The sequence below is a fragment of the Leucoraja erinacea genome, chromosome 13 (genome assembly GCF_028641065.1).
Source record: "Leucoraja erinacea ecotype New England chromosome 13, Leri_hhj_1, whole genome shotgun sequence".
Taxonomy (NCBI): Eukaryota; Metazoa; Chordata; class Chondrichthyes; order Rajiformes; family Rajidae; genus Leucoraja; species Leucoraja erinaceus.
The window spans coordinates 6572308-6599498 of record NC_073389.1 but is presented as its reverse complement, the minus strand read 5'-3'; the positions used below and the strand labels follow the sequence as shown (position 1 = coordinate 6599498).

General features: G+C 40.2%; 1 protein-coding gene and 1 long non-coding RNA gene across 2 annotated transcripts in view; one reads left to right on the top strand and one right to left on the bottom strand.

The window, feature by feature from the left end:
- The first annotated feature begins 353 nt into the window (after positions 1-353).
- si:ch211-229d2.5 (zona pellucida-like domain-containing protein 1) lies at positions 354-27190 on the top strand. Its single transcript, XM_055644368.1, has 10 exons — positions 354-929; positions 5039-5265; positions 7657-7841; positions 8696-8768; positions 12804-12901; positions 14725-14808; positions 20578-20746; positions 22255-22369; positions 24766-24789; positions 27015-27190. The coding sequence occupies exons 1-10, from the start codon at positions 821-823 to the stop codon at positions 27158-27160; spliced, it is 1230 nt and encodes a 409-aa protein (XP_055500343.1). The 5' UTR covers positions 354-820; the 3' UTR covers positions 27161-27190.
- The window catches only part of LOC129702583 (uncharacterized), a 29723-nt gene continuing 7647 nt past the window's right edge, over positions 5116-27191 (bottom strand). Inside the window, exon 3 of the long non-coding RNA XR_008724405.1 lies at positions 5116-5246. This is a non-coding gene — a long non-coding RNA (uncharacterized LOC129702583). The remainder of the gene's footprint in view (positions 5247-27191) is intronic.

Genomic DNA, 27191 nt, shown 5'->3' with positions numbered 1-27191 from the left:
TCTGAGGAGACCTTTGACAGGTCTGTCCATTATCTGCATTTTAGAAGAGTGAGAAGGGGAGGTTTGAAACATACAAAATCCCGAGAGGCCTTGACAGAATGGATGCAGGAAGGACATTTATCTTTTATGTAGGAATCGGTCAAATAAGGGAAAAATTTGGTAAATGTTCTTTCCTTGGAAGATGGATTAGTCTTTCCTCAAAGGTAGTGGAAACAAAGTCTTTGAATATTTTTAAGGCAGAGATAAATAGATTTTGGACAAGTAAGGAGGTGAATGGATATGTTGGAGTGCGGAGTTGGTTAAAAGCAGATCAGCCTACCTCTAATACTAATTTGTAATTGTATTTATTGTAATTTGATCACTGTTTTTTTTTGCATTTCTCTGTTCAAACTTGATGGTAACCTGTATTATGTACTCGACCCTTTCAAGTGGGTTACTTAATTTTTTAAAAACCCACATTTGGCTGCACAATAATTCAGCAGAAGACACAATGGTGGTGGGTTAACACCGAGTTTTTATTTTCAGTTGAATGCAACAACTGCATTGTAAGACGTGTTTCATATAGTTAAAGCATTTTTCTGGGGGAGAGCAGAGGAAGAACTGAAAACAAATGGGTTCCTGGGTTTATAAAGGCAGGTACAGAATTAATGCCAGAAAAGTAAAAACTATGTTTTCCACATGAATAAAATGATCAAAATAAGCATGAGTACTTAATGAGAAGCAAAAAGAAAAATATGTGGTATGTATCTATGTATGGAGTAGTATCTTGTTTTAGTCTGCCTGTTTCCTTTACAGGTGTCTTGTCTATTAAACAGGCAATATGCTGTTCCCCCTCTACTCATTCATTGGTATGATACTTCTCCAGGTAATGGATTCTCAAAGTATACTTATTCACAATCAAGAATGTGGATCAACTTACCGACTTCCAGGTAACTCATAAAAATGGGAAACCTATAACCCTAAATCAGACATCTCTAGATTAACATAGTCAGATGTAACAATGCAAGTGTTTTTTTACTCACCAGAGAGTTTCACCCACACTTTGCACATCCTAGGATAAACTCATCTTGTTTCTGGTCCTTAACTATATCTGATCATGTAATTACTTGTCTTTATTCACATTACAAAAGCAGCTAATTGCCACTGGGCTTGAAATCACGACTGATGATCTTTGCTGGGAAAACTCCTTGCTTTGTATGGCTTTGTATGAGGCGTTATGGACTACAGTTGAACCTACAAATCACCAAATGTTATGAGACAAATGGATGCTATTTGGAATGTGTAGGAAGGAATGCAGAGGCTGGTTTAAACCCCCAAATAGACACAGAAAACTGGAGTAACTGAATGGATCAGACAGCATCTTGGCAGAAAATGTCTGACGAAGGATCTCAACCCAAAACGTCATCTATTCATTTTCTCCAGAGATGCTGTCTGACCCGCTGAGTTACTCCAGCTTTTTGTATCAATCTGAGGCCATTTGGAACATTGACCAGCCAAACAATTGAGTTATGCAGACTAATTCTAATTTCCAACTTTGTCATTGCCTGTAGTCTAAATCATATCAAGGCATTATGCAAATAATTTTAAAATGTAATGAGGATTTCAATCTCCACCATCTTTCAGGCAATAAGTTGCAGAGCCACATCGTTCTTTAAGTGAAAACATTTTCCCTCAATTGCCTCAAATCTTTATTATTAAATCCATGCATCCTAATTACTAATGAAGCTTGCACAAATGTATGGGATATTGGGTGCTTGCAGAGTTCTATTAGAATTGCGCTCTGTTCATTTGTGCAGCCAACATTATCTGTACTTAGAAATCAACGTAGTGATTGATTTTGAATAGATGCAAGATTAAAAGATATAGGCACACATAAAAGAAATTGAGTTGTTGGCCTATAAAAACTGGCTAACCTATTATTCAGATGGTTTAAACATTGGGACTTTATTTACATACCAATCCAGTATAATTATCCTATGTGACAAATGAACACTAATAATATCTAGATGTGCAAATCACGTTGAGTTTGTTGGCATAAGCATAAATATGGGGAGGTATAGATACAGTACAATGAAAATCTTGCTTGCGGCAGCCTCAGATGTAGGCAAAATCAGAAAGAACACCAATACAAAATTATATATAAATTACACAAATTATGCAGGACAGTGTAAAGAATAAAACGGTGCAAAAAAACCCAAGACATTAGTGCAAAAACACAATTAAAAAGCAAGTCCATGATAGTTGAAGAGATGGTCTGTAATGCTCCGTTGCCGAATGAGGATCAGAGTTTGGTTCAAGAATCTGATGGTTGCAGGAAAGTAGCTGTTTCCGGAAGCTGCTGGTATGGGACTTCAGGCTTCGGTAACTTCTGGCTGATGGTATCAGCAAGAAGAGGGCATAGCCCAGATGGTGGGGACTCTCAAAGATGGAAGCCGCCTTTTTGAGGTAGAGCTTCAGATAGATGGTTTTGATGGTGGCGGGAGCTGTGCCCATGATGGACCAGGCTGAGTCTACCACCCTCTGCAGTGTCGGTGCGTTGGAATTATTGTACCAGGTCATGAGGCAACCATTGTTGACTCATCCTCATCCATAATTCAGGAAATCATAGTGGTGTCGTCAGCAAATTTATAGATGGTATTGAAACTGTGCTTAGCCACACAATGATACATGTAAAGAGAGTCGAGTAGGTGGGTAGGCACGCAGCTTTAAGGTGCTCCTGTGTTAATAGTGGATGAGGAGGGTGTGTTGTTACCAATCGTCATTGATTGTGATTGTGGTCAATCAGTGAGGAAGTCATGGATCTAGTTGCAAGGAGAAGTGTAGAACACAGTAGTACAGCTCAGAAACAGGCCCTCCAGCCCACAATAGCAGGTGCTGAATATGCTGCCAAGACCAACTCTTCTCTGCCTGCACATGATCAATGTCCCTCAGTTCCCCGTGTAACCATCTGTCTCTCCAAAAGCCTCTTAAATGCCTCTATTGTATCTGTGTTCACCACCAACCCTGGCAGCACATTCCAGGCACTCACTGTCCTCTCTAAAACAATGTGCCCTGCACAACTCCTTTAAACTTTGCCCCTCTCACCTGACAGCTATGCCCTGTAGTATTTGATATTTTCATCCTTGGAACAAGCCTCCGACTGTCTACACTATCTATTACATGCTTTCATATACCTCTATCAGGTCTAATACCTACTAATTCAGGCATCATGCTGGTAAACCCCTCTGTAATCTTCCCATTGCCTCCACATCCTTTCTTCGATGGGATGACCAGAACTGCTTCATCTGCACCAGAACTGCACCAAACTTTAGTCACTGAAAAGCAGCCTAATGTATGTGTTCCTGTTAGCATATGGTCTAGAGCATAGAGGAATCCTGTAAGATAGCATCTGCTGTAGGCCTGTTTGGCAATGGGCAAATTGAACTAGGCCATTTAGTTTAGTTTAGTGTAGTTTAGAGATACAGCACAGAAACAGACCCACCGAGTCCACTCCGACCAGCGATCCCCGCACATCAACACTTGAGGCAGTGCAGCGTAGGTTCACGAAATTGATCCCTGGGATGGCGGTACTGTCATATGAGGAAAGATTGAAAAGACTAGGCTTGTATTCACTGGAGTTTAGATGAATGAGGGGGGATCTTATAGAAACTTATAAAATTATAAAAGGACTGGACAAGCTAGATGCAGGAAAAATGTTCCCAATGCTGGGCGAGTCCAGATCCAGGGGCCACAGTCTTAGAATAAAGGGGAGGCCTTTTAAGACTGAGGTGACAAAAAACGTTTTCATCCAGAGAATTGTGAATTTGTGGAATTCCCTGCCACAGAGGGCAGTGGAGGCCAAATTACTGGATGGATTAAAGAGAGAGTTAGATAGAGCTTTAGGGGCTAGTGGAATCAAGGGATATGGGGAGAAGGCAGGCACGGGTTATTGATTGGGGATGATCAGCCATGATCACAATGATTGGCCTCTTTTTGCACCTATTTTCTATCCTACACGCACTAGAGACAATTTACAATTATACAGAAGTCAATTTACCTCCAAACCTGTACATCTTTGGAGTGTGGGAGGAAACTGGAGCACCTGGAGAAAACCCACGCGGTCGCAAGGACAACATACAAACTCGATACAGACAGCACCCGTAGTCAGGATTGAACCCGGGTCTCTGGTGCTGTGAGGCAGCAACTCTACTGCTGCGCCAGCGTGCCGCCTGCTGAGGCAGGACTTGGTTGGCACCATAACCGACCTCGCAAGGCTGCTGTTCATTACGGTGGACGTAACTGCCACCAGACGGTAGCCAGGTCACTGTGCTCTTCTTGAGCACTGATACGATAGATGCAATTTTGAAGTAGGCCAGGTCTGTAAACCCCAGAAACGAGAAGTTGAAGATATCCTTGAATACTCCAGCCAATTAGGCATCACTGGTCTATATACTTCCCAAAGTACCTAATTTCAACTATTTGAAATTTTAATGAAAATATATTAATATATGTCAATATATAAAGGGGTAACCGTACTTCCTGATGTCTCATAGCATTTGGTGAAAGATGGTAGAGAACTTCAGAAAATTCATAATATATCCAAGATATCTGTAGATCTCTAACGATTCAATTGGAAGTTGAACTGCCTTAGTTGCTTTCAGGACTTCAGGCTTTGTTTTCTTTTGCACTATATTGTATATTGTATATTTTTATTGTGTGTTTATTATATTATCTATTGCGTACTTGTTTACCACATGTGTAGAAAGGAACTGCAGATGCTGGTTTAAACTGTAGACACAAAAAGCTGAGTAACTCAGCGGGTCAGACAGCATCCCTGGAGAAAAGGAATAGGTGATGATTCGGGTCGAGACCTTTCTTCAGACCTTTTCTCCAGTGATGCTGCCTGCCCCGCTGAGTTACTCCAGCTTTTTGTGCCTATCCTCGTGTTGCAGGTAAAAATGTAATTGTTGATTCTAATCTAACTAATTTTACACTGGTGTCAAAAACTATAATTTATAAATATGTTATCATAACCTATGTGGTATTTCTTTTTTAATAGACAATGATGATATCAAAGTGGTCTGTGGAACCCAAGATGTGCAACTATCGATCTATTTGTGCCCAATTTATTTTGCGGGTTACAACGAGAGTCATGTGGCGTTAAACAAACAATACCAGGACTCTAAATGCCACGGGAAGGTGGATGATTCCGTTTCTCCTCCCGTTCTCAAGTTTTCATTTCCCATCAGTAATGTCAACTCCACATCCTGTGGAAACAAAATTATGGTAGGTCAGTCATCACGACCTGAAGGAATTGTGTACTTTGAGGAGAAATTACCTTGTAAATGATAGCGTGTGATAGCATTAAATATAAAAATTAATAATAGAACCATTTATAATTTGTTAATTCCTCATGCTTAATCAGCTGGGCATGTGGGCTGAAGAATCACTAATTGGGTTTAATGCAGATAAGTGTGAGGTGTTGCATTTTGGGAAGTCAAACCAGGGCAGGACCAAATATTAGGGCCCTGTGGGGGGTTGTAGAGCAGAAGGATCTAAGAGTACAAGTGCACAATTCCTTGAAAGTGCCATCACAGATAGGATCTGTTGACCGATGTGGACAAGATGGGTCAAAGGGCCTGTTTCCACACTGTATCACTCTTTGACTCTCTAGGATGGTAAATAAGGCTCTTTGCACATTGGTCTTCATCAGTCAGAGTAATGAGTACGGATGTTGGGGACATTATGCTACAGTTGTACAAGACATTACTGAGGCCATTTTTAGAATATTGTGTTCAGTTTGAGTCACCCTGCTATAGGAAGGATGCCATTAAGCTGAAATGAGTGCAGAGAAGACTTACAAGGGTGTTGCTAAGACTCAAGATTCTGAGCTATTGGAAGAGATTGGGCAGGCTAGGACTTTATTCCTTGCAGCACAGGAGACTAAGGGGTGATCTTACAAATGCGCATAAAATCATGAGGGGAATTGATAATGTGAATGCGCAAAGTCTTTTACCAAAGGTTGAAGAGTCAAGAAGCAGAGGACATAGGTTTAAGGTGAGAGAGGAAGTATTTAGTAGGAATCTGAGGGGCAACTTTATCACTCGGAGGCTGGTGGATATATGGAATGAGTTGCCAGAGGAGGCAGTTGAGCAAGTGCAATAACAATATTTAAAATAAACTTGGACAGGTATATTCAGGGAAGGCGATAGGAAAGATTTACAGCGACATGGACCAAATGTAGGCAAATGGAACTAGCTCAAATGGGGCATCTTGGTTGACATGAATGAGTTAGGCCAAAGAGCCTGTTTCTGTGCTGTATTACTCTATAACCCTGTGACTCCCTCAGAATGGCAACATAATTAGATAGAGTGGTAAAGAAGGCATATGGTATGCTTGCCTTCACAGGTCAGGGCATTGAGTATAAAAATCAGGAAGTCTTGTTGCAGCTTTACAGGACTTTGGTTTGTCTGCATAAGGAGTATTGTGCAGAAGAGGTTTATCAAAATGTTGCTTGGATTTGGGGGTATTAGCTACAGGAAGAGGTTAAACCAGGCAGCATTCTTGTAAATCTCTTCCTCGCCCATTACAGGAAGGATTTGGAAGCTTTGGAGAAGATGAAGAAGAGGTTTACAAGTATACTGCCTGGATTAACCTCTCCCTGTAGCTAATACCCCCTTAATCCAAGCAACATTCTGGTAAACTTCTTCTGCACCCTCTCCATAGCCTGCACATCCTTCTTGAACTGCATGCAATACTCCATAAATAACCTAGCCAAAGACTTATAGAGCTGCATCATGACTTCCTGACTCATAAACCAATGCCCTTAGCAATGAAGGCAAGCATACCGTTTACCACCCTATCTACTTCTGCTGCCACCTTCAGTGAACTATGAACTTGGACTCCAAGATCCCTCTGCACATCAATGCTGTTAACTGTATCCACTCCCCTTACATTCAACCTCCCAAAGTGCAATTCCCCACACTTGTTCAGATTCCCTTGCATCTTAACCTGGAAAAAGGGGTTGGATAAACTTGAACAGATGAATTCTCTCTAATAGATGTAGAGATGTAGAGGTGCCAGAAAAAAAAATGATGATAATTTATTATATATGTTCCTTATACATACATATTTTTTGGCCTTTTGAGCACATAAGTTAAGAACAGCCGCCCACAGTTGCAGTGATCTGGGTTCAATATTTGATCTCCGTTCAGTGTGTGTGGGGTTTGCACATTCTCCCTGTGGTTTGTCAGTTTCTCCTAGGAACACCAGTTTCCTCCCAGAGCCCAAAGATATGCAGGTCAGTAGCATTTGGCCACTTTAATTGCCCCTAGTGTGTAATTGAATGGAGGAGTTGATATGGGGAGAATTTAGTGGGATTACTGTCGGATTAGTGTTCGATAGTGCGCGGGTGTGGTGGTCTGATGGGCCTGTTTCCATAGTTAATCACTCTACAACTTTAGCTCCATGGCCAGATGCCGTCCTGATCTGGACAACCATCTGGAAAGTACTGTAGTGTGAACAACAGGAAATATTCAGAAAATAATTGCACACTGATCTGCAAGTAGCCTCAAGACCATGTTACAAATATCACTGCCTCGGAATGTATGCCAGTTTAACATAATATTTAAATAATAGTTTTACCACAACATTTAAATATATTTGTTCTATGCATAGATCACCAGTGCCCAAGGAACGGGTGCTTTTAAAGACTTTTCAAACATCCAATTTGTCAATATCAGTGGTTTGATAGAAACCAACGACCCAGTAACAAACATCATAACCTACAACCAGGAATTGGTGTATCTGTATTCCTGCTCCTACCCTTTGGAGTACTTCCTCAATGATACTAAACTGGATGTGTAAGTAAAGAATTTGCTCATTATTTGTTTAGTTGAATTCATTTTTAAGTAGGATTTCTGAATTAAAATGTATGTTTGGAAAACTTGAGCTTTAAACTCATCTCTGCTCCTTCCTTTGGCTATTAAATAATATCATGGACAAACACTACTTTCACATAAGATAGACACAAAAAGCTGGAGTAACTCAGTGGGACAGGCAGCATCTCTGGAGAGAATGAATGGATGACGTTTCGGGTCAAGACCCTTCTTTGGAGTCTTGACCCAAAACGCCACCCATTCTGTCTCTCCAGAGATGCTGCCTGTCCCGCTGAGTTACTCCAGCTTTTGCGTCTATCTTCGGTTTAAACCATCTGCAGTTCCTTCTTACATACTACTTTTATATCATGGATTGAAACATGGAGCAGATTTAAATAATATCATTAGGTCCAACTTCAAAATGAAAAGTGGATAATAATTATGGCCAATGAGTCTTATCTCATCTCATGATTTCATCTCCATCCCCAATCCTAAACAACATTTCCGAGGAAAATGCATTCTATGTTGTAAACCCTGTGATTCTGAATGGATAAAGATATTACAGGATTCAAATATAACATCACTGGCATATATGACATGGAAGGAGGCAGCCCATCCATGCCTGCTAAAGAGATCTAACTCAGCTGATTCTACTTCCCAGCTCCCAATCTGTAGTGCTGTAGATTTATTGCTGTCGCCACGTCCTCGTCTAGGTACTTTTTACATTTAATAAGGGTTTCTGATACGTTATGGATTTTTTTATAATCAAAATAGGAAATGTTTGCTGCATTCTGTTATAATTTCATACTGATTGATTGATTGATATGATTGATTTATAGTGCAGGAGTCAGCATAGCGATCAAGGATAACAATGGGACCTTCAGGAGCACTCTCACACTTCAGCTTTACAGTGTAAGTTGTTTGATCTTCTATCCAGTGATTAAAATATCAGTGGTAAAATGTCACCAAAAATGAATTCACGATAGACAAATGTACTAAAGAATATCTGACCACCGAACCTTTGGTTTTGATTAATTTGTACATCAAATGTATTTCAATAAAAATGCTTTGGAAAGATGCTGAAGGTATGGAAACAGGGTTTCCTGTTACTGGATTAAAAGAGTCTCTGATTTTCTGGCCAGTAATTTAAATGCATGGAAGATTGATGGGCTCCGTCATGGAAAAGACCTTAAAAAAATGACTTAAATACGCAGTGCAGGATTTAGGTTGGAGATGCTGTCCAATCGAGAAAGTAATGAATGGGTTTGTAGTGAAATTAAACATTTACAGAAAGGATAAATCAGCCATAGAAATTAACTCGGCATGCAAGTAAATAGCCTTTGAGTAGAAAGAAATGTTATAAGTAGAAATAGAGTAACATGAATACAAGGTAGACACAAAATGCTGGAGTAACTCAGTGGGTGAGGCAGCGTCTCTGGAGAGAAGGAATGGGCGATGTTTCGGGTCGAGACCCTTCTTCAGACTGACACCACTGTAACATAAACGTAGATGAGTACAGTGACACTGTGTGAAGCCTACCTCATGGATTGCCATGTACAATACTGCTTTTTTTTTTTAATAATATTTTTATTAGAAGCATATGCATATCATAATCAAAACACATTTTGTTTATCAATTACATATAGTTAATAGTTGGGATCCCAGCTATCAAAATAGCTGGGGTCCTCGTTTATCAATTACATTATCAGCTTCTATTTGTTTATTTTTTTTATAGATAGGAAGAAAGGAGAAAAAAAGAGATTAAACATTTTTTTTTTAAATAGAATACATAACCAATAATACAACTTTGGAGATAGGTCCGTAGATTATAAAACATAACTATTCATCTAATCCTGGGTTCATGTTTCAGTCAGGCTTCCGTGCTGGACCAATTTACCCTTTCTGAAAATCAATAAATGGAGACCATATTCTAGCAAATAATTCTGGTTAATTCAAGTGGAATGGGACTACTTCAAAGTATTGCAAACATTTCAAATGGGAGAGCATTTTATCTCATGGGTAAAATTATTATATGACAAGCCAATTGCTAGAATATTGACCAATAACATACTGTCCCCAAAATTTCAACTATACGGGGGCAATAGACAGGGATGTGTATTATCATAATAGAGGAATTTGGTTCCTTTTCAGGATATAGAATAAACTGGAACAAAAGCGAAATTATGACGATAAAACCTCAAGAGCCAACACACGTTTTAAAATTCCCCTTTAGAATTGCAACAGAAAAATTTAAATATCTGGGTATCCAAATTACCAGAAAATATAAATCTCTATTTAATGCAAACTATATGCCCTTTCTAACTAAATGAGATACGCTGATTAAATTTTGGAAAACACTTCCGATGTCTTTAATAGGCAGAATAAATGCTATAAAAATGATTTTTCTCCCATAAATTTTGTATTTATTTCAACTAATACCAATATACTTACCTAAAAAATTATTTAAAAAACTCGACTCTTGATATCACAAATTTCATATGGGACTATAAATCACTTAGAATTCAAAGAAGACACCTGTGTAAACCTAAAGAGTTCGGTGGACTGACACTCCCCAATTTTTTGTACCATTATTGGGCAGTGAATATCAAAAATGTAATTCACTGGTTGGACAAGTCTGCCCAACAAGTAGACTGGATAATAATGGAGAAAGAGGATTGTTCTCTTTTTAATATAGGAGCGATCCTTCTCTCCCTGATAAAATTGAATAATACAATATACAAGAAAAATCCAATTATTCATAGTACAATACGAATTTGGAAACAAATAAAATTAATAATCCGTCGTTTAAACCATCTATTATTGATAAAACGTTTACCCATTGGGAAAGAATAGGAATTAAAACGTTTGGAGACATGTATGAAATGGGAAACATTTTATCATTTCAACAATTACAATTAAAATACAACCTGAAATGTAATCAATATTTTAAATACCTTCAAATCCGAGATTACTTGAAAAAACATACACAAGAATATCAAACTTTGACCTCAGATTTATTAGATAAAGGATGAACAGAAAGGCGGAATCAATTAATTTAATATCATACTTGTATAACATCATTCTAAATATAGAAATACCATCGTCAGATGCAATTAGAAATGGACTGGGAACAAGAACTATCTATAAAAATTTCGAAAGACAGATGGGAAAAATACTTGCTATATGTACATAAATGTTCGATTAATGTAAGACATAACTTAATTCAATTTAAAATTTTACATAGATTATATTACTCGAAAACTAAACGGAATAAATTTTTTCAAAATGTTTCTCCCATCTGTGATAAATGCTTATCTCAAGATGCAACTATAGTTATCTCCTTTCTCTCTTGCATAAAACTCCACAAATTTTGGAATGACATTTTTGGAATCTCCACAAAATTATTTAAAATAAAATTGAACCCCAATACAGAACTGATTATCTTCGGAACAATGGAAGAAGGCTGTGAGCTGACTTCGTTCCAAAAGTGTTTCCTTAATTATGGCTTAATAACGGCAAAAAAACTTATACTTAAATTCTGGAAAAATGCACCCACACCAACTCTTAAAATGTGGATTTCAAACATGTCTGAAATGTTACATCACGAAGATATGAGATTCGTCCTATCAGGCAAATGAGACTGATTCTTAAAGATTCTTAAAGATTTGGTCTCCCTTTATCGACTTATTACAAGCATATGGTGCAACGTAACTTTAGAAATTAACTGTTTCAGAACCGGGTGAGGGGTGTGTAAAGATACGAAGCAGGTATATCCCTTTTAATTTTTTTCTTTTTTTTCTATTCGTTTTTTTTTTTCATCTCTCCCTTTTGTTTTTTCTCTCGGGCTTTACATCTTTATGGGCTCTTTCTCTCTATTTTTTCATGAACTATCAATATCACTACTTTATTTAACATTCTCTTTCTCTCTTTTTCTTGCTTTTGTTACTTTTTTACTACTAAATTAAAAACAAGGTGTACATGAAATGCATTATGTTATTCATGCTTTATATTATTGTACATTGCTTCTAATAAAAAATATATATTTTTAAATTAAAAAAATAATCATAATCGTAATTTATTATCCAAGTACGTTTTGCAACATACGAGGAATTTGGTTTGCCATACATTCATAACAAAAAAGCAACAAGACACATACCTACATAAAAAATTGACATAAACATCCACCACAGCGGCTCCTCCGCATTCCCTACTGTGATGGAAGGCAATAAAGTCTTATCTTCTTTCCTCCTTTCCTCCCGCGGTTGGGGCAGTTGGGGCAGTCGAACCATCTGCAGCCGGCGATCGAGCTCCCACGTCGGGGCGTTCGAACTCCTACGGCTTGGAGTTCCTGAAATTGGTCACTAACCAGGGACCGTGAGCTCCGTGATGTTAAAGTCCGTAGCTCCCGCAGGTTGGAGCACCAAAGGCCGACCCCTGGCAAAGGGATCACCCGCTCCGAGATGTTAAAGTCCACAGGCTCCACGGTTTTGGAGCTCTAGAAGTCCCAGCAAGAGGCCACCAGCTCCACGATGTTAGGCCGCAGTATGGACGGAGATACGGCACGGAAAAAGTCGCATCTCCGTCGAGGAAAGAGATTTTTTTAAGTTTCCCCCACCCCCAACATAATACAAAATTAAAGATAAACTAAAACATACATTTTACAACAAACTAAAAACACAAAGAAGGAAAAAGACAAAGACAGACCATGGCGAGTGCGGCGCCCCCTGGTGGTATTTTAAAGACTTTGCATAGGTATGGGGATATGTAGGGAATTGAGGGATGTGGGTTATGTGCAGGCAGATAGCTGATGGTCTTGGCATCATGTTTAGCACAACACTAAGTGCCGAAAGGCCTGTTCTTGAGCTGTACTGTTCTATAGTCTGTGTTTAATGTTCAAAGATAGTTCATCTACCATTACAAAAGCATACTAAAACTATTCTTTTCCAGGACTCAGGTTACAAAAATTCTATGATCATCCCAAACACAGGACTCATCTTGAAAACTAAGATTTATGTAGAAGTAAAAGCTGTCAACTTAACTGAAAGGTAAGAGAAGTAAAAATCATTTATAGCTTTGTCTTCCATGTCACAAGACCATGGGCCTGCGAAATGTCACACATGAGGTAATGCAGCCTTCTCACTAATCATTGTAGGTATGTTACAAAACCTACCTGAATCGCCATTGGGAATCTGCCCTCAGCCAGGCCCGCGATTTTGGCGCTGTTTGGAGGGGGCGGGTTTAAAACGCGATTTTTACTAGGCTGTACTAATCGCACATGTTCAGCCTAGTAAATCATTAACGAAAAATCGCTGCAAGACCCGGTCGCAAAAGGTATTATTAGTTTTATAGGCCTCGATAATATAGTTCTAATAGATTTTAAATTACTGTTTCATCTCGCAACCTCTCGCAGCCCCAGGGTTTTATAGAGCAAACAATTAAAGGTATGTACCTTATTTTTACATTAAATGGGGCATATATATAACCCTATATATCAAATTATCTATAACGAATAGCTCATTTTGGGCTTTTTATATCCCGCAGTATTTTTCTCGGCACTTGAGGGCACTAATCCAGCGCTATGTCAACATTCTAAACCAGCGCGTTCCACATGAACCCACTAGAAAGCCGATTTAAATGGGCATTTATTTACAGCAATTGAACACTAAATTCCTTCCATTTGGCCTATAAATTAATGTAAATTAGATATAAAAATCATGTTATATTGTGAATTATTTGTGAATAATCTTTGGACACTTAGGCTATTTAAAAATGTTAATCTTTCCTTAAGAAATGGCCTGTTGACTATCCAAGATCACAGCTTTTTTGTAATGTCCATTGAAAATCAATAGGGAACAAGATGCTAATTTCCGAGTATGAAAATGGTCATAACTTTTTTAATACTTGAGATATGAAAGTGAATTTGGTGTCAAATTAAACTTATTGTTATGCTTTATCTGATGGGATAAATTGCAGACTTGATTTTTTAAATCTCAAAATTTTGTAACATTGCTAATCATTGCACTAAGATTTAATGTATTCTAACTCTTATGGTTCTAAGGTTATAATTGCAGGACATAATTTGAAATTTTTCATGAATCAAAGCTGGAAATAGTCACCAGTATTAAAAGTATTTTTCATAAATAATTTTTAACCCATTATCTGAAATCCTACAGCCTCAACCACCAGCGCAAAAGCCTTATTTAGTTAATTGAAGGTCTCTTTTGTGTTTACGACCTTAAGGCATAGGAGTAGACTTTGGCCAATCGTCCCATCGAATGCTTCAGCATTCAATCATGGCTGATCTATTTTTCCCTCTCAACCCCATTCTCCTTCCTCCTCCCAGAAGAGCCCATTAAAGTCATTCAGTGGTAACTTTGTAAATGGTTATCTGTGGACCTGATAACAATTTGTGTTGTGTATGCTGCAGCCAACTCCCGGTTAGAATCAGGTTAATTATTATCGCGTGTACCAAGGTACAGTGAAAAGCCTTGTTTTGCATGCTATCAAATCAGATCAGATACACCATACATTGATAGAATTACGTCAAACTCAAGTACAATAGATGAAACAAAGGGGAAGATACAGAGTGCAGATTATAGTTCTCAGCATTGTAATGCATCCGTTCTAAATTGGAGATTGAATTCCTTTTTATGTAAAGGGAGTTCTGTTTCCTGATCTGATTTAGATGCATTGCTCTCCCATAAAGCACTAAATTAACAGCAAAGATTACTGAGAATTTAATGTGTCACCTCCTTTCAGAAATATACGAATATTAAAATGTAAAAGGATGCACGCAGAGGGAAGATATACACTGCCTTTGTGAAAATACTTGCTGTGTATTTATCTTCATTTATCTTCTGCAACATAGGTTCAATGTCCTTCTTGATCGTTGCTATGCCTCAACTTCACCATTTCATTTAAATTCTTCCCAAACATATGATCTCTTCGTTGGGTAAGTGCTCTAAATCTACACGTTTACTGTTGTAATTTTCTATCAGTCCAGTTTACTTTTTTACATATATTCTCACCCCTTCACTATTGTGATCTACATGTCTTGAAAATCATAAGGAATGGATAAATCAATGCAGAGATGAGATTGTACCTGAGAGACAGCCCTACTTCTGACACCTCAGCCCCAGACATTAACATCTCCTCACTAAACTGCAGCTTTTGCCCTCATTTAAAAACCACAACAGGAACTATCCTTGTTTGATTTATTTTTATTTTCTCTCGTGTAAAGTTTACTTGCGTATTTTCTATGTTTTATTATGTTTCTGTAAGAACACAAATTAGATCACTAGTAGGTCACCCTGCTTCTCAGGCTATGTGCCAGTCAACAAGACAACACCATCACCCTTTCACCTCTGAGGAAGGCTCTAGACCTGAAACGTCACCCATTCCTTCCCTCCAGAGATGCTGCCTGTCCCACTGAGCTAAGGGTCTGTCCCACATACGCAATTTTTTTCGGCGACTTGCCGGCACCCGTCATAGTCGCAGCAGCTCGCCAAAAATGTTCAAAATATTGAAATTCCACCGGCGACCAGAAAAAGGTACGACTCTGGGCGACTGCTCACGACCAAACAGGCGTCACCCCGCGACAGGTGGGACAGGCCCTTTACTCCAGCATTTTGTGTCTATATCCGATTTAAGCCAGCGTCTACAGTTCTTTCCTACACTCTTTCATCTCCACCTTCCCCAACCCCTCCATTCTGCATTGTTATTTTGGTAGAAATGAGTGAAACACATGGCTATGAATTCTCCAGAATCCCTTGTGGAATCCAGAGATCAGTTTAGGAGTAAATATGATTAATAAATGTTGTAAATTTGAAAACCAAATTGGAAAACGCCCAAAACCAATTTATTGCCTTGTATTTGCGGGAAAGAATTTAAGTGTAATAAAGTCAGTTGACAAATATTCAGATGTATTTATAGCAATAGCAATAGCAATAGTGTGGTTTGGATGTTCGTAGATTTTTTCAAATTCTTTCTTTCATTCCTCTGACATTTAAATTGTATTGTATGAGGTGAAAAAGGAGCCAGTTGCTTTGGCATTTCCAATAGCAAAGGTTTGTGCAATTTATAAGGAAATCTCAACATCAAAAGCATAATTTTAAATAGAATCCCATGCCAAAATCTGTATTTATAACTCTAGTCATAAAATATCTTTCTTTGTCATTCTACTTCGCAAGAGATGCTCCTACATAGCTGTTATTTCAGCTGAATTTAACCTGCTTAAAATGCCTGGACCAAGATCTGCTCTTCTGATAGAAAGAAAGATTATAACCAGGGTTCTCAAGCTACTGCATTCTTCAATATAGCACTGGGAATATTCATCATGTCAAGTCAAGAGCCAAGAACCAAGAGCCAAGAGAGTTTTATTATCATGTGTCTTAGATAGGACAATGAAATTCTTGCTTGCTGCAGCACAACAGCGTGGCAATTACTGTGCTTACGGCGGCAACGTGGGCCTCAGCGGTAACGGGAGCCTTGGTGACGGTGGGGCCTCGCGGTCGATGAGCTTGAGGGGTGTGGGGAAGACAATTGGGACCCGGCGTGGGGGAGGGGGGAGGGGGGTCACTAGTTTAGAATCCTCTGCCCAGGGGATAAGTCTGTGTTTGTTTGTTTGTCCATTTGTCCCGGTGTAGGCGCTGTGCACACGGCAGCCAGCCAACAGTCGCTGGTCTTTTTCTTTTTCTTTTCACTTTTAATTTCAGGTTTTTGTGTACTTTGTGTGTTGTGACTGTCAGCAGACCAATTTCCCTCTGGGGATGAATAAAGTTTTATCGTATCGTGTCGTAGAAATGGCCTCACCACTTTTCGCAAGTTAAGAAGATAAGATACACATTTTTCAGCAGATGGCAGGATATTGCCAAACGCAGCACCCTGGAGATGTGACTTACATGAGCATTATTGCTATGATGAAGATTCTATGTCTACATGAATATACATTCAATTGAAGTTATCTCTTGTCAACAACCACTGACCAACACCTTTAGTCCATGATAACTTTTATAATTAGGAATCCATGGTACCCTTATGGGCCTGTCCCACTTACGCAACTTTTTCGGCGACATGTCGCGGGGTGAAGCCTGTATGATCGTGAGTATTCGCCCAAAGAGTGGTACCTTGTTCTGGTCGCCGTTGGATTTTCAACATGTTGAAAATTTTCGGCGACCTGAAATGACCTATGATGGGTGCCGGCAGTCGCCAAAAAGTTGCGTAAGTGGGACAGGCCCATTACTCTATGAAAAGAAAGGAAACTCTTGACAGTCAGCTTTTAACAGACAAGATTGCAATAACCAGACTAGCCCATTGTGCTGGGGAATATCAGTAAGCCCAATTGGGCAGGAAAAGCATGGACCTTTAACTGTTTCTTACGCTTCCAAGGCAAAAAATGTGTGTCTCCAAATATTGTAATAGTAAAAGTTGAAAGAGCAATAGTTAAGTGGGACACATGAAATGATGTCCTCAACAAGATATCAAAGTCACATTTTGGGTATGTGTCTTGTGAGTTCAGAAGTGCACGAAGAGAACACTTTAAAGGGCCTGTCCCACTTAGGCTGTTTTTTTGGCCGTTACTAGTCTGTCGCCACATGGTCGCCTGCATGGTCATGAGTTGTCTCCTCAGTCGCCCAAAGAGTCGTAGCGTCTTTGTGGTCGCCGCTGGATTTTCAACATGTTCATAATTTTTCAGCGACAATGGGTTGACGCCAATGAGCGTAGCTCGACTTCTCCTGACGTGGGTTGGTGTCATAGGTTGTCGCCAGGTTGTCGCCAGGTGACGTAGGTTGTTGCCAGTGCTGACTTTGGTGAATTCCATTGGCGACTACGTATGTCAACCTACGTCAACCGGCGACAGGTACCGGCGATTGAATTGTCTTCAGTTGTCGCTGACAGGATTGTAACTTGTCATAGCTTGTCGCGTGTGGACATAGGTTGACTTTGGTTGTAGTGGGTTGTCGCCCGTGTGGTCTTAGGTTGTCGTAGGTGTGGTCATAGGTGGACTTCCTAATGGGTCGCTGGTTGTCGGTAGCTTACCGTAGCTTGACGTCGACTAGGTGGTAGGTTGTTGTAGCTTGTCGTAGACATTGTTGTGGGGGGTCCAGTCGCCGGTTTTTCAGCGACCTGCTACGACTATGACAGTTGCCGGCAGTACCCTAAAAAGTGGGACAGGCCCTTTACCTTCAACATTCTACTTTTAAATTCAAGCTTGAAAGATCACTAAAAAACCTGGTCATAAAATCCATTACAATTGCAGAAAGACTTCTCGTTCCCTGTCCCACTTGCTCTGAAGACTGATGTCTCATCTTGCTGTCCAAATTGCCTGGTCCTAAAGTCATAGAGTTGTACAGCATCGAAATAGGCTCTTCAATCCGCCCTTCAATCGAGCCTATCTATTCTAATCCCACTTGCCTGCATAAGTTCTGATTCCCTCTATGTCCTGCTCACTCTAGTACAGGTGCACAACCTTTTATCCGAACGCCTTGGGACCAGACACTTGTCGGATTTCGGACATTTTCGGATTTCCGAATGGAAGATTTTTAGCGTAGATTAGGTAGGTAGCGCGGGCGGCTTGGAAAGTCTGGAGCGGCTGCCTCCTCCCCGGAGACCGGGAGAATCATTGTAAATCATTGCATAAATGTTAGTCAGTTAGTTTGGAGGGATTTTATGGGGTGGTGGTGGGGTGTGAAGGGGGAAACTTTAATTCTTAGTCCCCTACCTGGTCGGCGACTCCCAACCTCGTGGAGCGGGCGGCGCCGGTTGGAGCTCCGACCCCGGCAACTCTACCCCTGGCTGCGAGGCGCTCCAAATCCAGCGCCGCCCGCAGCCCCAGCTGGGAGTTGGCGGAGCTTACTGCACGGCGACCCGGTAAGGCATTGACTGCTCCCCGCCTCTCCGACCAGGTAGGGGACTAAAGAATTAAAGTTAAAGAGGAGGCAGCCGCGACAGTAGTACAGACCTGGGTTGGCCGTGGGTCGTCTCGGGTCAAATTTGGCGCCAAACGCGAGCTTTGGTGTGCAGACGACATCCTGGGAAAAAATGGCCGGTTTTCGGAGTTTTTCGGTTTCCGGAACTCCGGATAAAAGGTTGTGCACCTGTACCTGTCAAGCTGCCTCTTAAATGTTTAATGTTCCAGTCTTCACCACCTCCTCTGGCAAGTCATTCTAAATATCTACTGCTCTTTGTGTGAAAAATTTACCCATCAGATCCTCCAAGCCTCCTTCCTCTCACCTCAAACTCATGCCCTTTAGTTTTAATGGGAAATACGCACTGGATGTCTCCCGTACAGGATTTTCATAATTTTATATACAGGTACCTCCATCGTGTCACTTCAGTCTCCAGGCAAAAAAGACATTGCCAATCCAGGTTTTCCTGATAGGCCCTTCAATACAAACCCATCCTCATGAATTGTTTGCACCTTCTCCAGCTTCATCAAATCTTCCCTATGGTGTGATGACCCAAGAACTGCACACAATACTCAAAGTACAGTCTAACCAATGGCTTGTACAGCTGTTGCATGGCATCCCAAGCCACTCCCAATGCCTCAGTCAATGAAAGCAAGCATAACCTATGCCTTCCTCACCACCCAGTCTATCCATGGCCCAGTTTTCAGTGAATTATGTTGAATTCTGGTGTCCCATGCACAAAGCCATGCTGACTGTACAAATTTTCATTTATTTATATTAAATTTATGTGAGGATGTCAACTATGCATCGTTGCAACAATACAATATGACAGAACTTTATTTATCTCAGGAGGGAAATTGGTCTGCCAACCAGTCATAGAAACACAACAAAATACATGAAACATGAAATTAAACAGTGGAGAGTCCAGGATGTGCAACGAGTTGGGGGGGGGGGGGGGGGGGGGGGGGGGAAGGAAGTCAGTCTACCCCACTAAAGAGGGAGGAGGAGTACAGTTTGATAGCCACAGGGAAAGGGAACTCCTGTGGCGTTCTGTGCTGCAAGAGTCCAGATTCTCAGATTGTCCTGAGAATGAATCATTTATGTTCAAATTGGTGCAGTCAGGTGCCAGGGTTGCACCATATAACTGAGCAGAATACTGATGATAGTGCACAGCATCACAGTAGCCAAGATGATACGTTCTGTTACAGGCTGTAAAGCTCCTAAATTGATTGCTAACACTTGCTTCTGATAACTATTTCCTTGGGTCAAATATTGGTCTCATCATTGAGAGAAATTTAGATTTGCTTGTGTGCTGCGGAGATCATCTTGTTTTGAAGATACATGTTCATCACAATACGTCATTCACAGCATGTAAGGAAAGGGCCCCAATTATTTATCTAATAGCTTGAACGAGGGACACTCCTTGCCAACGTTAACGCCATCTTTAAGCTCCTTCTGTAGGGTTTGATCCTATGCTTTTACTGGAGATGGCACTTCAGTCCCCAGTATGTCTATCCTTCCTGTTTCAGGACTCCAGCCATATAATACTGAAGGAAAGCATACCTCCATTGCATTATTATGACTAACTATGACATATTTTTGAAGCAATATTTTTTCCCTTTAATAATTTATGTCGTTGCGTTGCTCCCCTGATTTTGTGCACTTCGCCCAGGTTCTCTAGATGGTCTGGAATAGATTCAACTGATTCCCATCAAAAAATATAACAAGATTTCCTTCAATTCCAATTTTGCTGGGTCACAAAATCCCTTTTCCTGGTTGAGATATGAGCTAAAACAATGTATTCAACTCTACAGATGCAATAAAGAACCACAGACCAACATTGTGTCTAACGGAAAGAACCAGTTTGCAAGGTTCTATTTTGAAGCATTCCGCTTCACTGAGCATCGAGACCTGGCTGTCTCCACCTTCTATCTGCACTGCATCACACGTCTCTGTGCTCAAGCTGCTTGCAGTGAATTTAATGTGAGTACCAGACATACAAGATGAAAATTTTTAATATAATTTTCAAATGGAGATGTAAGACCTAAATTTCCAAGGTTTCAGCTCCGATGAGTGGTCTGACGGTGATGGACATTTTGCTGTTTGCAGGCAAAGACATAAACCCTGTCCCAAATTGTGAACCATGTCCCAAATTGTGAACCATGTCCCAAATTGTAAACCATGTCCCAAAATTGAAACATGCCTCAAAAACGTGAAGCTGGGTTCTTGAGTCTGGTGATACATGTTTTCAAGCTTCTGTCTCTTCTGTCCTGACCAGGGAGAAGAAGGAATGACCCGGGGTGGGACAAGTCTCTGTTTATATTGGCAGCTCTTCCGAGGCAGTGTGAACTGTAGATGAAGTCAATGATGGGGACTATGGTCCGTGTGATGGACTGGACTACATCCACAACTTTCTGCAATTTTTTGCAGACTTGGGCAGAGCCAATCCCAAACCAAGTTGTAATACAACCCAAAGTATGCTTTCTGTAGTGCATCTGCAGAAGTTTCCACGAGTCATTGAAGACATGCTGAAGTTCTACAGTCTCCTAAAGAAATAGAGGCATTGGTGTGGCTTCTTGTCTGCACACAATACTCCAAATGTTGCCTAGCCAAAGTTTTAGAGGATTACCTTTATCCTTACATTTTACCCCACCAGCCTCTGTAACCAGCACAACATTATTTAGCATTTCCATCACCTTGAACGTGATACCTTGTCCTCTTCCAAACCCTTTCTGCTTTACACTCTCGCTGTGATTCCCTGGTGTGCTCATGCCTCCTCACCTATTCCACCCCCAACCCAGGAATTTTCCCCTACAACTGTAGATGTGACATCGTTCCCTAACCCTAACCCTCAGCTCCATCCAGGAACCTTATCCAATTTCATCGACTGCATTCTGTGTTCTCCAAGTGGCCTCCTCTACATTGGTGAGACCCAATGCTGGCTTGGCAACCGCTTTGCCAAACAACTGCACTGCTTCAGCTCTGGCCACCTGTATCTCCCAGGTGCAAACCATTTTAAGTCATAGAGTCATGCAGCATGGAAACTGGCCCATCGGCCCAACTTGCCCATGCTGACCAACATGTCCCATCTACACTAGTCCCACCTGCCTGTGTTTGGCCCATATCCCTCTAAACCTATCCTATCCATGTACCTGTCTAAATATTTCTTAAACTGTAATAGAATCTGCCACAACTTTCTCCTGCACCTCGCTCCATTTACCCACCATCCTTTGTGTAAAAACTTTACCCCTCAGATTCCTATTAAATCATTCCCCCCTCAGCTTAAACCTATGTCCTCGGGTTCTCGATTCCCCAACTCTGGGCAAGTGACTACAAAATCATAAGGAGTAAATCTGATAAACGCACAGAGTCTTTTAGAGTAGGGGGATCGAGAATTAGGTCCTAAGGGCCTGTTTCCCTGCTTAATGACTCCATGACTCTGACTTGTAGTTGCAGAAAACTTTACTCAAATCATGTTCCTTTTATTTTAGAAATGTGCCAGGTCAAAAAGAGAAGCACCGGCCACACTCACTACTCCGACGCCAGATGCAGTATCCAACTCCGCGACAATTAGTTCCTCACGTGTCCTGACCAAGAATGATAATGGTATGTTTTCTTTAATTTAATTCAAATCAAAATGCACATAAAATATGAAGTCTATCATTGGCATTGAATAACATAACCAAATGTTTCAGCTGAGGATTGGTTCTGGATCTAATAAAGACAGTGCAAAAGCAAACAAATAAAGTGGCCAAGAATTGTACTGTCATTTTCTACTGATGGGACCCTGTGCATGTTTGGGCAATCAGGATCATTGTAATATGAGGTTGTGGGCACAGAATCTTTACCAAAAGGCCTCGGTAGGAGCTCAGTATGACTCTATCAATTAATGGAACGACCTTGTGTCAAATTCAGCCACCATGGGAAATTTGTACATTTGCTCCACATTGGCACACGTCATGATATGAAGCAATGGTCTGTAACCATTCTCAGTGCGAACTAATGTCAAAATAGATTGTGTCATAACCATATAACCATATAACATATAACCATATAACAATTACAGCACGGAAACAGGCCATCTCGGTCCTACAAGTCCGTGCCGAACAATTATTTTCCCTTAGTCCCACCTGCCTGCACTCATACCATAACCCTCCATTCCCTTCTCATCCATATGCCTATCCAATTTATTTTTAAATGATACCAACGAACCTGCCTCCACCACTTCCACTGGAAGCTCATTCCACACCGCTACCACTCTCTGAGTAAAGAAGTTCCCCCTCATGTTAACCCTAAACTTCTGTCCCTTAATTCTCAAGCCATGTCCTCTTGTTTGAATCTTCCCTATTCTCAAAGGGAAAAGCTTGTCCACATCAACTCTGTCTATCCCTCTCATCATTTTAAAGACCTCTATCAAGTCCCCCCTTACTCTTCTGTGCTCCAGAGAATAAAGACCTAACTTATTCAACCTTTCTCTGTAACTTAGTTGATGAAACCCAGGCAACATTCTAGTAAATCTCCTCTGTACTCTCTCTATTTTGATGACATCCTTCCTATAATTGGGCGACCAAAATTGTACACCATACTCCAGATTTGGTCTCACCAATGCCTTGTACAATTTTAACATTACATCCCAGCTTCTATACTCAATGCTCTGATTTATAAAGGCTAGCATACCAAAAGTTTTCTTTACCACCCTATCTATATGAGATTTCACCTTCACGGAACTATGCACGGTTATTCCCAGATCCCTCTGTCCAACTGCATTCTTCAATTCCCTACCATTTACCATGTACGTCCTATTTTGATTTGTCCTGCCAAGGTGTAGCACCTCACATTTATCAGCATTAAACTCCATCTGCCATCTTTCAGCCAATTCTTCCAAATGGCCTAAATCACTCTGTAGACTTTTGAAATCCTCTTCATTATCCACTATCTTGGTATCATCTGCATACTTACTAATCCAATTTACCACACCTTCATCCAGATCATTGATGTACATGACAAACAACAAAGGACCCAACACAGATCCCCCTGAGGCACCCCACTAGTCACCTGCCTCCAACCCGACAAACAGCCATCCACCATTACCCTCTGGCGTCTCCCATTCAGCCACTGTTGAATCCATCTTGCTACTCCTGCATTTATACCCAACAGTTGAACCGTCTTAACCAACCTTCCAAGAGGAACCTTGTCAACATAGAAACATAGAAATTAGTCTTTAATCAACTGAAAAAAGGATACTTAAGGGCCTGTCCCACTTGGGCGTCATTTACGCAACATCATTCATGTGCCACGACGCACTACGCTCTCATCATGACGTGCACGTGATGTTGATTTTATCCATTTATCACAATATGTGCACAGGGGTATGGTATGCACAATTTTAAGATGTTGGTCTCAGCAAGCTCTCACGTCACCAAAATCCTACTCATCATTTGACAAACACACACACATTATCACCTCAACTAATTTGAGGAATGTTTTTCTCGTTTGCCACACCTCTAAGATTGCTGAGAACTCAAAGCCAAAATTCTTGCCACTCCTCTTCGTTCTGACTATACTTGTCATTTAATTTCTCTTTTTTCACTTCCCACATCTATACCCACGTCAATGAACAGTTCCCCACATCTGATTGTCTTGGAAATGTTCTAAACACCTGGTCCTCCTGTTTCTTCCCACATCACAAACACATGCTGTTTGGAAGATTAATTGTCTACTGTAAGTTGTTCCTGGTGTAGGTAAGTGGTAGGTGAATTGGGGGTGGGGGTGGTGGTAGGTTGATGGGTGTGTTTGGCTGCTTGGAAATAAGTAACAGAATGAGATAGATGGAACTTATCTGAAACCTTAAATAGCTTCATATGCTGCTGGAAATATGAAATTCAATGCTGATACTTCAGATGAAACAAACTAACATGCTGAATAACTCTATGATGTATGTGTACAATCTCTTGCATAAACACTTACTCTTAATTATTTTGCTTCTGTACTTTTTTCCACAGTGGTGAACACAAATGATGATTCAGGTAAGGGAAACTATTGCTGCGAGGCACTTTAATTCATCATAAATATAAATAAAAAAAGAGAGCAGATGCCAACTATTAAAGTGGCATTGGGACAGCTTTGAAATACAAATGTTATTTAATTGTAGACATTTGCTAACAATGGCATTTTCTTTGATATTCTTTCATGAATAGGTGCCTCACAAGACAACATTCTCATATTGTCAAAATACAAACCTTGCAATTATTCATATAATTAGAAAAATTGACAATACCATAAATTTAAACAATACCTAACCTTTATGATTCTGCTGATAGCAATTTCAGCTGTTACCTATTTAGGATGGCCAAGTTTACCTACCTGAGCTCCCTATTGCCAGTTGTTCTATATGTGCTTGGTCTACAACTTTAATGGAAACCCCATATGACAAACACCACCCAGTATCTCCTTCTTAGATTTCACAAATTTTCTAGCTGATTTGGACTGACATAATGGTAGAACTCTGGGACACACAGTAGAACCCCTCTATGATCTGAAACTGATATCTGTACCTTTTACATGAATGCTTCTACAACCACATCAATGACAGACCAAACAAACTCAGGGTGATAAGAGACATGTTTATAATTAATTTCCCTATTCAATAAATATGAAATATGTTTTGATTGGTCTTAATTTAGTGATACAAATGAAAGAACCTGCCATGCTTTTTCATATCATATTACAATTGAAACAGGACAGTAGGTAAAGTTCCTTCAAAGTGTGTTGCCTCTGAGGCAGCTTTCTACTTGAAAATCCCAGCAACCACCCTATTGCATGACTTCTCTCTTGAATTTGCCTGCTCATTGTCAAAAATTGATCAAAATGTTAGAATACATTACGGTCAATGCGTTTCCAATGACTGAGAATGGAAAATTAATTGGTTATTTAGTTTCAAAAAGATGACAGCAAATCTAGTTCATTCATTCCAGTCTATTTTACAAATTGCTGGACTTTTGAAAATATAATTTTAACCCTTCTGTGAACTAATGGTCAAAATTTTTACCAATGCATTAACAAATCTAATTCAATCTCATGAATTTGTCATCTCAACAATAGCATAAAGTTAAAAAAAGGCTAAACTAATAAAAAAAAATATATATTAAGTAATTCTGGTGTTTATTGGCAATTCCTTGCATCCATATTATATCTGATGTTTTAGTTTTTTGTTTTCTCCCACTCCTCGAACACAGGTGCTGATTTTCATTCACGGCAAAGCTCCTCGTTGACTCATTTATGTGCCACTTCACATTTCCAAGGATAGAAATGAATACTAGCAAACTAATATAGGAGCAAAGAGGTCCTTCTGCAGTTGTACAGAGCCCTAGAGAGACCACACCTGGAGTATTGTGTGCAGTTTTGGTCCCCTAATTTGAGAAAGGACATTCTTGCTATTGAGGGAATGCAGCGTAGGTTTACAAGGTTAATTCCCGGGATGGCGGGACTATCATATGCTGAGAGAATGGAGCAGCTGGGCTTGTACACTCTGGAGTTTAGAAGGATGAGAGGATACCTCATTGAAACATATAAGATTGTTAAGGGTTTGGACACGCTAGGGGCAGGAAACATGTTCCCGATGTTGGGGGAGTCCAGAACCAGGGGCCACAGTTTAAGAATAAGGAGTAAGTCATTTAGAACGGAGACGAGAAAACACTTTTTCTCACAGAGAGTGGTGAGTCTGTGGAATTCTCTGCTCAGAGGGCGGTGGAGGCAGGTTCTTTGGATGCTTTCAAGAGAGAGCTAGATAGGGCTCATAAAAAAATAGCGTAGTCAAGGGATATGGGGAGAAGGCAGGAACGGGGTACTGAGTGGGGGTGATCAGCCATGATCACATTGAATGGCGGTGCTGGCTCGAAGGGCCGAATGGTCTACTCCTGCACCTATTGTCTATTGTGTATTGTCTATTCAATCTTTTTAAGCTTTAAATCTGAGCCCAAGATCATTTGTAATTGGCAGAAGATTATTATATAGTATTCCAGAAAATGTGCTTTGCCATTCTCCACACCATCACCCTCTCTCTCTTCCTTCCTACTGCCAGGATTCCTTAGTCCAGGTTGCTGAGGTTGATTTTATTATTTCAATCACATGCTCGGTTCACTCTTTCAATGATTTATCGCGCACGGATCTTGTATTGTTAGTGTAGATAAACAATGTTCACTCTTTCTATTTCTTAAACATTGTTTAACATGTTTGTTATTTTTACTTCCAGCATCAGCTTTAGCTGTTCAACAGGCCATGAGTGTGTACACTGGTCTGGGAGTTGGATTGGGAATCTTGGCTGTAACTTGCATTGTCATGATTGCAACAGGTATACTACTGTATCGAAGATTCAAGAAAAACAGCACCTTAAAATAAGCTGGGAAGCATGTAAAAAAATATAAAAATA